The following is a 14,223-nucleotide window of genomic DNA, read 5'->3' as shown; positions in this document are numbered from 1 at the left end:
GGACTTCAGACTTGGTCATTTGGACTCGAGTAGACTCGTGTCACCTTTCTGATGACTTATGATTTGACAAAAAACAAACAAAAAAACAACAACTTGTAAGTTAATGACTCGAGACGACTTGATTTGAGGCATGAGGACGACTTGGCTGACTTGTGTGTCATCACGAGTTTGAATGTTAGCTGTTAAATACAAAATAATATAACTTAACGTTGTCCCGTTTCTGTCTATCAAGTATGCGATGCAGCAGCGCAAACTGTGAGTCATGATTGGACGACTCAAAAAGGTCCGGGCCAAATGACTCAAGACTAACTTGGGAGTTGGGCAAAGATGACTTGGTCACCACCCTGAACCACTTACTTTATCGGTCTATTAACTAACGATTGATTTTGGCTAAATTTTCAAAACAATGTCAAACTGCAAAAATCTGTTCCTCAAAATGCAACGTGTCTTGTGTTGCCACATTCTGGAGCTCTTCTGTAGCTAAGTGTAATACAGCTGTCAGTCTTCAACCATAACACCATTGAAATTTCTTTTTTTTTTTAAATATTCTCATAATATTCTAATATGTAATGCTCATATGCAGCCTGTTATTAATATGTTGCATAAAAGTGTAGTCTAAAAATGGCATAGCAACCTGTGCTTTAAAAAAAAAAGAAAATCAAGAATCGTATCGAACCACGACCTTAGAATCGAAAATGTAATCGAATCGAGGATTTGGGGAATCGTGACACCCTCTATTTTCTTATGACGGATTTCTCCCTGGATCATTGTTGGACATCAGACGGATGGACTCAAATCGGACACATATGTTGACGATTGCTTGCAGAAAGTTTTTCCTTCTATGCTGCAAATATCTCAGTGTCATGTCATTCAAAAGAATAAGAAATAACAAAGAGAAACAGAAACAATTGCACCATCAAAATGGATTTCTTTGAGTGTGAGCAGATTTTTCATGAATTCTTGTGTGAAGTCTGTCAGAGGGTTTCTGCAAATAAGTCTCTACACGAATGTGTGGGCATGCCTGAATGTCAGCGCAATGTGTGTGTGTGTGTGTGTGTGTGTGTGTGTGTGTGTGTGGTAAAACTTGGCGCTGAAGATTGAGTGTGTCTGTTCCTCTGGGGCAGAGACTGATGAGCCCTGAAGAAGGGAAAATATGAACAAACTGCAAATCACCACCCTTTACACACACACACACACACACACACACACACACACACACACACGCACACGCACACGCACAGTAGCACACAAGCACACACACACACACACACAGTCCTGCACTACAACATGCTGAAAAGCACTTTCACAAGTAACATCCCTCACCTGCATGGACACTTAATTCTTAACTCTAAACCTAAATATGAATCCTAAAGAAGGCATAAAACACCAGCACACACAAGTTCAAAATCATTGATGGATTACTTAAAGGGCCGACCGGGAACATGAACAGGGGCTCGAGTGGTCAGGGGGCTTCCCGGAACAGAGTCTCTGTTGAACTTAGCGCTGTGCAATTAATCCAATTTTGATTCCAGCGCCCGATGATCGCAACAACAATGAAAATCGAGAAAAACTGCTACTTTGCACGTCACGTTTTGCACGCAAACTCTTATTTTGTCTCTGAAGGAGAATTAAAAAAAGAGTTCAAACGGGAAAAAAGCATGTAGGGAAACTTCACAGTTCAAGGTGTTTTCACTGTTAGTTTTTGAAGTTCAATAAATGCAACAACTTTCCAAAAGTCGACCGCTAATCGTGTGAAATAATCGTGATTTCAAATAGTGAATTCGGACTATTACAATGAGGTACCATACAACCTCAGGGTGTAAAAACCATCAGAGAGAGATGCAAAACTACCAAAAAATATATAGACTCAAAAGAGACGCAGAGGTTACATGCTTCACTTTTGCAAAGCAAACAAAGTCTTCAGAACACAGTAGAGGGGACGCTAGCAGCTATTCATCATTCCCAATGGACAAGTCCAGGCATTCCCACATCAACCACAACTTCATTCCAGCCTAAAAAAAACCAAGCATTGAGATCATGTGTCAGCACACACAGCCTGCTCATTATTCAGACAAATTCTTTTCTGAGATAAGAAGTGCTGTAGAGCCAGTTTACGACACTAAACGTAGCAGGGGTCGACCAATTATTGGCCTGGCTGATTATCGGGGGCCAATATTTGGCCATTTGCAGATTATCGGTATCGGTCGAGGGCAAGTACTGTTCACAAACCCCGCTGATGTTCACACAGTGCAACATGACATCATGACTCCGCGTCAACATACACATTTTGAGCTATCCGCGGGTATGTCAGCAGACGGCAGTCTGCAACGCCACAGCGTTAACATACACGGCACTTTCTAAAGCCACGTGGCGTGTTATCGCGTGGCTACATGTTATTGCGAGGCTACGGTTGGGTTTAGGAAACATCACACGCAGGGTTGGGTTTAGGAAACGAACAAACGTGGTAGGGAAACACCACACGCGGGACACGATGCCCAGTCTCCTGGGTAAAAGTCCCATCCTACACCCCGACCAACCTCCCTACGCGGATTTTCGCCCTCGCTACGACGTCAATTCACACGCAATCGCAAGGTCATGTAAGTCAATGGAGGCTAAATGGCGTTGATAAACACGCTAAAAAGCGAGTATGCGTCTTGATAACACGCCAATAATGGAATATGAATTGGCGTGTCATACCTACGCCACTTCATGACATCAGTCTGCACAGTGATGGCAAAAAACCCAAACCACAGACGTTTTTTTTTTTTTTGGCAATTACCAGATTATCTGTGTTTTATTTTAGCGATAACCGATAAAGTTAATTATTTAAAAAGTGCACTACTTTGGCTCCACTACGGCTCTGTAAGCAGTCTGCAACACCTGCAACCAAACTGTTAACATGTTCAAACTCCAAGAAGCTATTTTTGTTTTTATGTATTGATTTTTTTGAACTGTGTATTATGTTTTGAAATTTCTATTTTATTACATAATTGCATAAAGCACTGAAACAAACCTTTACGTTGGCGTTTTTAACATTCCAAAATCTTAATTTTGACGAAAAGATTTTAATTTTTACTGTAAATGCATATCGAGGTTCCAAATATTGGAGTTTATTGGATTGGATAATATATCGGTTTCATTAACTACTAATAATCGGTATCGATATCAGCCTTGAAGAACCAGTATCGGTCGACCCCTAGAAAGTAGCCTATTTCCAAAGATCCCAAACCTGCTGGTGTCTGACATCATTTTAAAGCAGTATTTTCTGAATTTTTTTTTAACCTGTACAAAATAATTTTTTTTTGCAGTCACATTTTCTTTAAAACTCCGCCGTATTATTTCAGGTAGCCTTAGCACTAATATGCAAAAAAAATAATTCCGAGAATAAAGTACAAAGTGCATCGTCCACCTACCTGTGCGCTGGGATAGGGTCCGTGTGACGACCATCAGCAGGAGGATACACGTCCGCGAGCTCCATGCCGACCACCTGTCGGCTCCACGCATCCTTCAACCGTTCGTTATTTGGGAGAAAAAATCTGTTCAAATCCTTCCGAGGCTGTACTCATCTCCGGCGGACACCTTCAGCAGCTTGTTGGGGGGGGGGGAGGGATAAGTCTCTGTCACCGACCTCTCCGTCTACCTGTGGAGGGGCTGGGTGTTAAATGAGTTCGGCGGCAAGCTGGAGGGAACTTCCTGCATTTTATTTTTCAAAATAAAAGCTCTACTGATGACCATTTTTCTGCAGTAATAAAGTCAATTCACTTTATTGAAATTTTATTGAAATTATTTCTGGTACAGGATATAAAATCCTCTATTCCAGACTCAAGCAACACAAAACAAATTATACATTACACCTTTTGACAGGTAAAATGCATCCAACCTTCTTAAAAGAATGAATTGAAGTTTATTGTCATTTCACTGAGTACTTGTTATATTATAAATATTCAGAAGAAACGAAAAGTTGTTTCTCATCAGTGGTAATTAATAAAAACGGAAATGAATACTTATAAGTTAAAAGAAGAAGTAGACAGTACGGTAGTCTGGCATTGCCTAGTCCAGGGGGGGTCAAACTCAACTTCGCTAACATGAGAATCACATCAAGAGCCAGACGTGTTAGACATGCTTTTATTTCATTGAAAAAGCAAAAATATATCTTTGACTGTATTACCGCAGGTCGCCTTTTTAGACATTTCTCGCATTTTTGTAGCTTTTTGACAGTTTTGTTGCTTTTTATAACTATTTTGTGGCTTTTTTTTTTTTTTTTTTTTTTTTTTTTTTTTACTTTTGTCACATTTTGTTGCCATGATAGAATTTAGAAAATCCTGTTTCACAGCCTGAATATTAAAACTCTGTTTCTGGGGAAATTCATGAGTCTCAACGATTGGAAAATCGGCCAAAAATTGACGTAATTTACAGTTTGAAAAACAGTTTCCTGTCTTTTGTGTTTGGTGCACAACTAGGCGGGCCAACATTTATTGGGAACCTAAATTGATGCGCAGCCAGATCAAAACTTGAGAGGGGCCGGATTTGGCCCGTGGGCCTCGAGTTTGACACATGTGGCCTAGTTTATATCTAACCTCCGGTGGATTCGTGAGGACTATGGTTAACTGCTCCTCAGATCTCTGCAGGGTAAATCCAGACAGCTAGCTAGACTATCTGTCCAATCTGAGATTTCTGTTGCACGACTAAAACTACTTTTGAACGTACACATGTTCCACCAAAACAAGTTCCTTCCTGAGACTGTTTAGTAGAGGCAGCGTGGCTCCGTCCGGCGCTTAGCACAAGACTATTGTGATTGGTTTAAAGAAATGCCAATAAACCAGAGCTGGTTTTTCTCCCATCCAGGAGTGCTGTGTGGACTAGCCAGACCTTCCTCCTCCACAGCGCTGCGAATGCCAACACAAAGAAAGCAGAAGGTGAGAGACATTTTGAGGCTTTTGAGAAAACATTTGGACCTGGAGCCCCAGAGGGTTTTTTTTTATTTTTTAATCTCGAACCCTTTTTCCCAGCAGGACTCCTCCTGCTGTGCAGTGGAGCCTCGAGGCTTCACAATCCATCTGACTTCATGAAGTTTCACAAAACCGTTCCCTGCAGGCTCCAATAAGCCGTTAAACTCCCCATGTCCAATCAGAGAGGAGGAGAGTGGCAGCTGACAGAGTGGGCTCACTTGAGCTGAAAAAATGGTGCTTCACAGAGGTGGAATGTAACTAAGTACATTTACTCCAGTGCTGTACTTCAGTCCAAATGTTGAGGTACTTGTACTTTACTCAAGTCTTTTTCTTTTCGTGCCGCTTTCTACTTCTACTCCGCTACATTTCAGAGAGAAATATTGGACTTCTTACTCCACTACATTCATCTGTTACAGCTTTAGTTACTAGTTACTTTAGTTACTCCACTACATTCATCTGTTACAGCTTTAGTTACTAGTTACTTTAGTTACTCCACTACATTCATCTGTTACAGCTTTAGTTACTAGTTACGAAGTAGTTAGGGAAGGAAAGACAGAAAAAGGAAGGAAGAGAGGGAAGAAGAGAGGGAAGGAGGTAGGTAAGGAAAGAGAGGGAAGTAGGTAGGGAAGGAAAGAGACAGAAAAAGGAAGGAAGAGAGGGAAGAAGGTAGAGAAGGAAAGAGAGGGAAGGAGGAACCATAGCCCCTGGTTACAATGCCCACCCCCCATGTTGAAACAAAACCTTGATTGTAGGCCCAGTTTAATATGCAACTCAATTTGATACAATATATGTATGTAGTTGGGGGCTTACTCCTCTTTTTCAGCTTAGGGCTCATGGCTGAACCCCCCCCCTGCCCCCCCCCAAACAGCTAAATAACCCTCATGGTGAGATTCTTGAGCTAAAAGTGATTGCTTCACCAAATTCAAAGTCTAACCGCCTCCATATAACAGCAACAGTGAGACCTCCTTCCTTCTCTCTCCCTCTCTCTCCTTCCCTCTCTTTCCTTCCCTCCCTCCCTCCCTCCCTCCCTCCCTCCCTCCCTCCCTCTCCGTTGAGCGGGTCACAGACTCGGGCTGATGCAGGTTTTCCGAGTGTCTGTCTCTCTGTTGGGACACGTCGGCCTGCAGCGCGGCACCTGTCTGCTGCCCCGAATCAAAAAACTGCATTCCTGAGAGAGAGAGAGAGAGAAAGGCTCGTTGTGATGACAGACGCTCCATCACTGCCAGCGCTGGAATGTAACTAAGTACATTTACTCCAGTACTGTACTTCAGTCCAAATGTTGAGGTACTTGTACTTTACTTGAGTCTTTTTTCTTTTTATGCCACTTTCTACTTCTACTCCTCTACATTACAGAGAGAAATATTGGACTTTTTACTCCACTACATTGATCTGTTACAGCTTTAGTTACTAGTTACTTTAGTTACTCCGCTACATTCATCTGTTCCAGCTTTAGTTACTAGTTACTTTAGTTACTCCACTACATTCATCTGTTCCAGCTTTAGTTACTAGTTACTTTAGTTACTCCGCTACATTCATCTGTTACAGCTTTAGTTACTAGTTACTTTAGTTACTCCACTACATTCATCTGTTACAGCTTTAGTTACTAGTTACTTTACACATTAAGATTCCTGCACATAAACACATGTAGTTTATAAAATCTGATGTTTGATTCTAAAGTAAACTAGCCGACAATATAACGGCTACAAGTCCGGACACTGGCGTAAGAAACTAAACATTTGCATTTCTTTTGCGTTTTCTATAAATAGTGATCTCATTGTTTTGTTGTCCATATTTCAGAAAATGGACATCATCGGACAGAGCATGTTCACATATTAGGATGGACATGTGAATACATATGCTTTGCAATTTTGCACTTCACAAAAACACATTTGAATAGATTTAGGGTAATTTCAAACATGTTTTCAGCACAGCTGTCACTTTAAATACCAGCAAAATTACAAATAACTAGAGCTGGCCAATATATCGATATTATATCGATATCGTGATATGAGACTAGATATCGTCTTAGATTTTGGATATCGTGATATGGCATAAATGGTGTCTTTTCCTGCTTTTAAAGGCTGCATTACAGTAAAGTGATGTACTTTTCTGAACTTACCAGACTGTTGTAACTGATTATTTATCTAAAATCTCATTGTGTAAATATGTTGTGAAAGCACCAATAGTCAACAGTACAATACCAATGCGGTATCGATATCGAGGTATTTGGTCAAAAATATTGTGATATTTGAGTTTCTCCATATCGCCCAGCCCTACAAATAATTCATGGTTTTTGAAATGTTAAAGTGAATAAATATGAGGGAGAGATACTGCATATATTTGTTGTTATTGTTGCATTTAAACCTTTTATTTTAACTGAAGAAAATGCAGTCAGACGGAAAATGTAGGCGTCACACGTCACCCCCCCCCCCCCCCCCCCACACACACACACGTTTTTATTATAGGAAGCTGCCATAATATCATGCAATCATTTGAGTGTTATTGATAAGAATCGGCCCTTAGACGGGGGGGCAACAGCTGCTCTTTGGTTTTCCACAGCTCCATAGGCACGAGGAGAGAGCAGTAGGGTCTGTTAGGACATGCCCTCCCCAGCACCTGAACCGTTGGACTGCTTAGTCTGGATCCCCCCGGCTCCTCGTTCCAGTGTTAATCCTGATGCACACGCAAAGATAAAGTCCCTCGTTTTTTGCGCCAGCGGCTGTATTCTCGGGAGGGGGAATGGGGGGCATGTGTCCCTCACACTCACACATTTCAAATTGAAATTCCATCCATCTTGTCTCTCCGCTCTCAGCTGTCAGCGCTGAGGAAGAGTCATCTCCAGGTAGCACTTATGTTGGAAATGAGTGCAACACTCTCGCAGAAACCTGTTTCTTTTTTTGTGTGTCTGAGCACACAACATGAGAGATGTTCCGTCCCGCCACACACCAAGGAGACGAATATTGGACTGTGGGTCTCTTCCTAGGGTGGAATTTTCCACTGGGGGCCCACTATCCCAAATCCTTTGTGTATACGTCTCTATTTTTTTCCGTTTGTTTGTTTAAGATAATTTTTTTGGGTTTTCTGCCTTTAATTGTCATTCCTTCTCTCTCCTTCCCTCTCTTTCCTTTTATATAAGTAGAAAGTGGCGCTACAGTGCTGTTTCCTTCCCTACCTCCTTCCCTACCTCATTCCTTCTTGCCTTCCCTTTCTTTCCTTCCCTACCTCATTCCTTCTCTCCTTCCCTTTCTTTCCTTCCCTACCTCATTCCTTCTCTCCTTCCCTTTCTTTCCTTCCCTACCTCATTCCTTCTCTCTCCTTCCCTCTCTTTCCTTATGTATAAGTAGAAAGTGGCGCTACAGTGCTGTTACAGTTATTCCCCGGCTGCAATGACGGTGCAATGACTCAGTCCCAAAACGCTGACCAATTGGAGCAGACTGGGCTTTTTCGGAAGGGGGTTCTTAAAGAGACAGGCGCTAAAACAGAGCGTTTCAGACAGAGGGAGAATACAGGTATAATCATACAAAATGAAGTGTTTTTGTTAACATTAAAGCATATAAAAAAAAAGCAAAATACAACAATGAACCTGAAAGTGGGCGTGACACAGGCCCTTTAAAAACTAGATTTAGGGGCCTCTCTTCAACACACAGCCTGGGGACTGACCTTAATTAGTGACTAAATTTAGGTTAGTCCCCAGGCTTAAAGGTCCATGGCATGAAAATGTCACTTTATGAGTTTTTTTTAACATTAATATGAGTTCCCCCAGCCTGCCTATGGTCCCCCAGTGGCTAGAAATGGTGATAGGTGTAAACCGAGCCCTGGGTATCCTGCTCTGGCTTTGAGAAAATGAAAGCTCAGATGGGCCAATCAGGAATCTTCTCCTTATGAGGTCATAAGGAGCAAGGTTACCTCCTCTTTCTCTGCTTTGCCCGCCCAGAGAATTTGGCCCACCAATGAGAGAGAGACATCTCTAAGGTCTATATAAAAGAGACTTCAGATACAGTATTAGGGGACCACTAAGGTCTATATAAAAGAGACTTCAGATACAGTATTAGGGGACCACTAAGGTCTATATAAAAGAGACTTCAGATACAGTATTAGGGGACCACTAAGGCCTATATAAAAGAGACTTCAGATACAGTATCAGGGGACCACTAAGGTCCATATAAAAGATACTTCAGATACAGTATTAGGGGACCACTAAGGTCTATATAAAAGAGACTTCAGATACAGTATTAGGGGACCACTAAGGTCTATATAAAAGAGACTTCAGATACAGTATTAGGGGACCACTAAGGTCTATATAAAAGAGACTTCAGATACAGTATCAGGGGACCACTAAGGTCCATATAAAAGATACTTCAGATACAGTATTAGGGGACCACTAAGGTCTATATAAAAACATCCAAAGAGCACCATGTCATGGGACCTTTAATTTAGTCACTGCTACCAAAACTGAGCGAGTCCTCTTTAATGTTGACTTTGGGAAGCTGCTGACCGCTGATCACCTGAAACACACACAGACACACTAGGGCTGGGCGATATATCGATATTATATCGATATCGTGATATGAGACTAGATATCGTCTTAGATTTTGGATATCGTAATATCGTGATATGACCATAAGTGTCTTTTCTTGGTTTTAAAGGCTGCATTACAGTAAAATTATGTCATTTTCTGAACTTATCAGACTGTTGTAACTGTTCTATTATTTGCCTTTACCCACTTAGTCATTATATCCAAATTACTGATGATTATTTATCAAAAATCTAAGTGTGAAGATATTTTGTATAGATATATATAATCTGTTTATTATTTATTCATTTGATTTTGCAACTGTTAACTGAAATAGCCGGTTTCTATGAAACTACTTGTGACATGTCATATTTGGCTTTGACTTTGACTGAACTGCTCTCACTTTGCGGAAAAACAATATCGGGATATATATCGTATATCGATATTCAGCCAAAATATATCGGGATATGACTTTTGGTCCATATCGCCCAGCCCTAAGACACACACACAGACAGACGGACAAGACAGACACACACACTTACCTTTTAACCTTTAATGGTCATTAGATTCACCCACGAATATCAGCTGATAAATAAAAGTTAAACATTACCACGTTGCTTTACAACGTAAGTGCACATTGAAAAAAGCTCCGTGGTTTCAGACTGAGAGGTTGTTCAAAAAGTGGCTCCAGCTCGAGTTTAAAACGTGAGAAAAGTGACCCCGCGTCTACGGTAGGCAGGTGGTTCACTGTCCCAGCGTCACTCAACACGCTGTCATAGAACAGCCCTACAGTAGTATCTGTTTACACTGTGATACACTCTGTGTTCTGTATAGCAGCTGTTTACAATAGAGCACGTGGGTCAAACTCGAGGCCCGCGGCCTGAATCTGGCCCGTCGCAAATTGTGATCCGGCACACAAAATCAATACATTTTGACCCACCTGATTGTGCGCCAAAGCAAAGAGAAAAAAAACGTAATTACGTGACAATCTTATTTATCTATGTTCTCTTAATACATCCATGCGTAATATAGGTAACCTTTAAATAGAAAGTAGTCAGTGTTGAAATAAGTGACTTTGAATACAAGCCGGTTATGTTTATTTCATAAACATCCACATTATACGGTTTATGGTTGTCACCATGGATGCAATGCTGGAGTTTAAGGTTACAAGGGAAACATAACTTAGGGTTGCAGAGCGACTGATGTTTGTTGCGCCTCTTACTGTTGTGAAAACGTGTTCGACATTTTAGGTAAAGTATGAATGATGTCCGAAACACACTTTTAGCTTTGTGGAAGCTCGGTTTTACTTCTGAGAACGCAATAAAGGGACATTTGACAGGTTTTTGTTCACATGTAGACTGCACTGAAATCCACTGCCATGGATGTAGAATTAAAAGGGCTTCCACGCCCTCTAGTGGCCGCGGTCAGTAACTACAACTGCTTTAATATCAAGGTAGCGGAACTGCACATAGCCGATACTTTCCGGTTGCATCCTTCAAAATAAGACTTTCCTGGAAAGGGTATTGTTTTAGTTTTAGTTTGCATGTTTTATAAAAAAATTTTTTTTATAATACTGTCAGTAATTACTAAAAAAAAGTGGGAGAACATTACATACAGTAGGTAGTAGTAGTAACAAAGGAGGCTTAAATTAGATGATTACTAACATGGCCAAGACCAAAGAGCTGTCCAAAGACACTAGAGACAAAATTGTACACCTCCACAAGGCTGGAAAGAGCTACGGGGAAATTGCCAAGCAGCTTGGTGAAAAAAGGTCCACTGTTGGAGCAATCATTAGAAAATGGAAGAAGCTAAACATGACTGTCAATCTCCCTCGGACTGGGGCTCCATGCCAGATCTCACCTCGTGGGGTCTCAATGATCCTAAGAAAGGTTAGAAATCATCCCAGAACTACACGGGAGGAGCTGGTCAATGACCTGAAAAGAGCTGGGACCACCGTTTCCAAGGTTACTGTTGGTAATACACTAAGACGTCATGGTTTGAAATCATGCATGGCACGGAAGGTTCCCCTGCTTAAACCAGCACATGTCAAGGCCCGTCTTAAGTTTGCCAATGACCATTTGGATGATCCAGAGGAGTCATGGGAGAAAGTCATGTGGTGAGATGAGACAACCTCCTTCCCTCAGTTAGAGCATTGAAGATGGGTCGAGGCTGGGTCTTCCAACATGACAATGACCCGAAGCACACAGCCAGGATAACCAAGGAGTGGCTCTGTAAGAAGCATATCAAGGTTCTGGCGTGGCCTAGCCAGTCTCCAGACCTAAACCCAATAGAGAATCTTTGGAGGGAGCTCAAACTCCATGTTTCTCAGCGACAGCCCAGAAACCTGACTGATCTAGAGAAGATCTGTGTGGAGGAGTGGGCCAAAATCCCTCCTGCAGTGTGTGCAAACCTGGTGAAAAACTACAGGAAACGTTTGACCTCTGTACTTGCAAACAAAGGCTACTGTACCAAATATTAACATTGATTTTCTCAGGTGTTCAAATACTTATTTGCAGCTGTATCATACAAATAAATGGTTAATAAATCATACATTGTGATTTCTGTACTTTTTTTTTTTTAGATTATGTCTCTCACAGTGGACATGCACCTATGATGACAATGTCAGACCCCTCCATGATTTCTAAGTGGGAGAACTTGCAAAATAGCAGGGTGTTCAAATACTTATTTTCGTGTGTGTGTGTGTGTGTGTGTGTGTGTGTGTGTGTGTGTGTGTGTGTACACACGTGTGTATATATACACACATATATATTTTTTTTAAATCGTCATTGTGATATCAGCTGGCACGATAAACACATTGTGAAAGGCTGCAACATATCGGGCAAGATTTTTTTTTTATTTGTTCAATTAAAGAAAGTTGGAAATGATTTCCTTTCACGCTGAAAGCCAGACTTTCTGCCGTCCAGTAATTTATAGATAAAAACAAGAACCAAGCGGTACTACACCAGTAAATCTCAATAATTTTATTATCTTTGTTCTCATGATTTTACAAATATGAATTCTGCAATTCAACTTCAACTGTGCAACACAATGGCATTATGGACTGTTAAACGGGACGTCCCGAGGGGACGCCCGGGACTCCAGGGAGCTGTGAATCCTGCAGACAGAAGAAGGGCTTTTCTTTTCCTCTTTAGTGTCCTCCTGACCTCGGACCGGTCAGGGCTCCCTCGTTCTGCAGGATTCACTAGCAGCTTTAAAAACACGATTATTCACCACTGATGTAATGACGGCTACCGTCGGGATGGGGGGAGGTGGAGGGGGGGGGGGGGGGGGGGGGGGGGAGGAAGCCAGGGCCACGTTCAGCCCAGTTTTTAAACAGAAAACGGACACCCTGTCTTACCACAAGCCTGTGACCTGTGACCCATCCAAATCCAAGGGCTTAACTTTGGGTTCAACATTGGGGGCTATGTGTGTGTGTGTGGGGGGGGGTTGTGAGCTCCACTTTTGAGCAATTAACACTTAATTTTCTGTATTCCGGTGCTTTTTTCCTGCAACTATTTATGGTGCTAATGTCTTAATGTAGAGAAAATGTGGTAACCACTTTACTTGAAGGTATCTACATAAGAGTGCCATGACCACGTGGGGTCATCGGGGTCAGCAGCTCGGTCATGACATCAGGACGTGACACTGTCATGAACGCGTCATAAACATTACAAACAAGTCAAACGTTTATGACACAACGCCTCTTTTAGTGAGCGTCCTTTGGTTTTTTGTCATGACAAGTTAGGGTTAGTGTTATGGTTAGGGTTCACGTGTCATGAGGAATTATTTACACAACACACAAGCGCTTCGCCGAGGTCCCAGAAAAAAAACGGCTCCGTGTTCGTTCCGCCGCCAGACGCACGAAAGAGCATCGAGGCGCCAGTCCAGATCTCACGACTGAGCAGCTGACGCTGATGACCCGTGGGGGCCGACCAGTCGTGACAGTCATGTCACTCTTATGTAGAAACCTAATTTTATTAGTTTAAAAAAAATAAAAAGAATTAGTGTTTGGCGCTGGCCAGTTTTGATTATTGAAAAAAATTAAATTACCCCTTTGAACGCAGCCACCAAACTGAGAGAAAACGTCATTCAAAGCCCGTTGCTCGCCATTTCCCACCGTTCCGAGGGAAACGTGCCGTTCGACCAGGAAATCCGGAGCAACACGGGGCACACCGTTTTGAGATTGAACGTGCCTCTGGCCCCCTCCCCACCCCCCCACAAGTCAGAGAGCGACTCCTCGGGCTCGAGGCTTGACGGAAGTCGTCCAGTGTCTTTGGATGAGGCGGGCGGTACCTGGTCAGAGCTGCAGGGCTGCTTGTCTTTTTAAAGAAGGGGCGATCTCGTTCTAGGGGGGGGGGAACACCGGTACGGATACAAACAATGGCATGCAAGACTCACACACACACACCCACTTGTTGTTAGTATTTCTTTGCTTTTTTCTTTTTTTAATAGAAAATAAAGATTCTGACATAAGTACAAGCACTGGAGCCCTCGCAAACACCCAACAGCCAAGCGTATCGGAAACTGTACGGAGGACCAACGGCGCCTAAACTGACGGCGTTAAGAAGTATCGAGGGTGCGACGGTTAAAACCATTTTCAACACAACAGCTGGCATCTTTTCATATTCAATAATTCCTGTATTAAGGACGTAATACATCTCACATTTATATTATAATTTCTTCTTCTACACCGTTTTTTTTTGTTTTTCTACAAATGTATGTGCTTTTGATTTCAAACTCGGGAAAACTAAAATAAAGATT

At 42.0% G+C, this 14,223-nt stretch overlaps 1 protein-coding gene across 1 annotated transcript in view; it reads right to left on the bottom strand.

Annotated features, from left to right (window-relative positions):
• The window catches only part of LOC114550872 (collagen alpha-1(XVIII) chain), a 74,118-nt gene extending 70,526 nt beyond the window's left edge, over nt 1–3,592 (bottom strand). Inside the window, exon 1 of the mRNA XM_028571812.1 lies at nt 3,414–3,592. Coding sequence (XP_028427613.1) covers nt 3,414–3,504 — 91 coding nt within the window. The 5' untranslated portion in view covers nt 3,505–3,592. The remainder of the gene's footprint in view (nt 1–3,413) is intronic.
• Between the last annotated feature and the right edge of the window lie 10,631 nt (nt 3,593–14,223).

This window comes from Perca flavescens, chromosome 24 (genome assembly GCF_004354835.1).
Source record: "Perca flavescens isolate YP-PL-M2 chromosome 24, PFLA_1.0, whole genome shotgun sequence".
Classification (NCBI taxonomy): Eukaryota; Metazoa; Chordata; class Actinopteri; order Perciformes; family Percidae; genus Perca; species Perca flavescens.
This window is presented reverse-complemented; position numbering and strand designations above follow the sequence as displayed.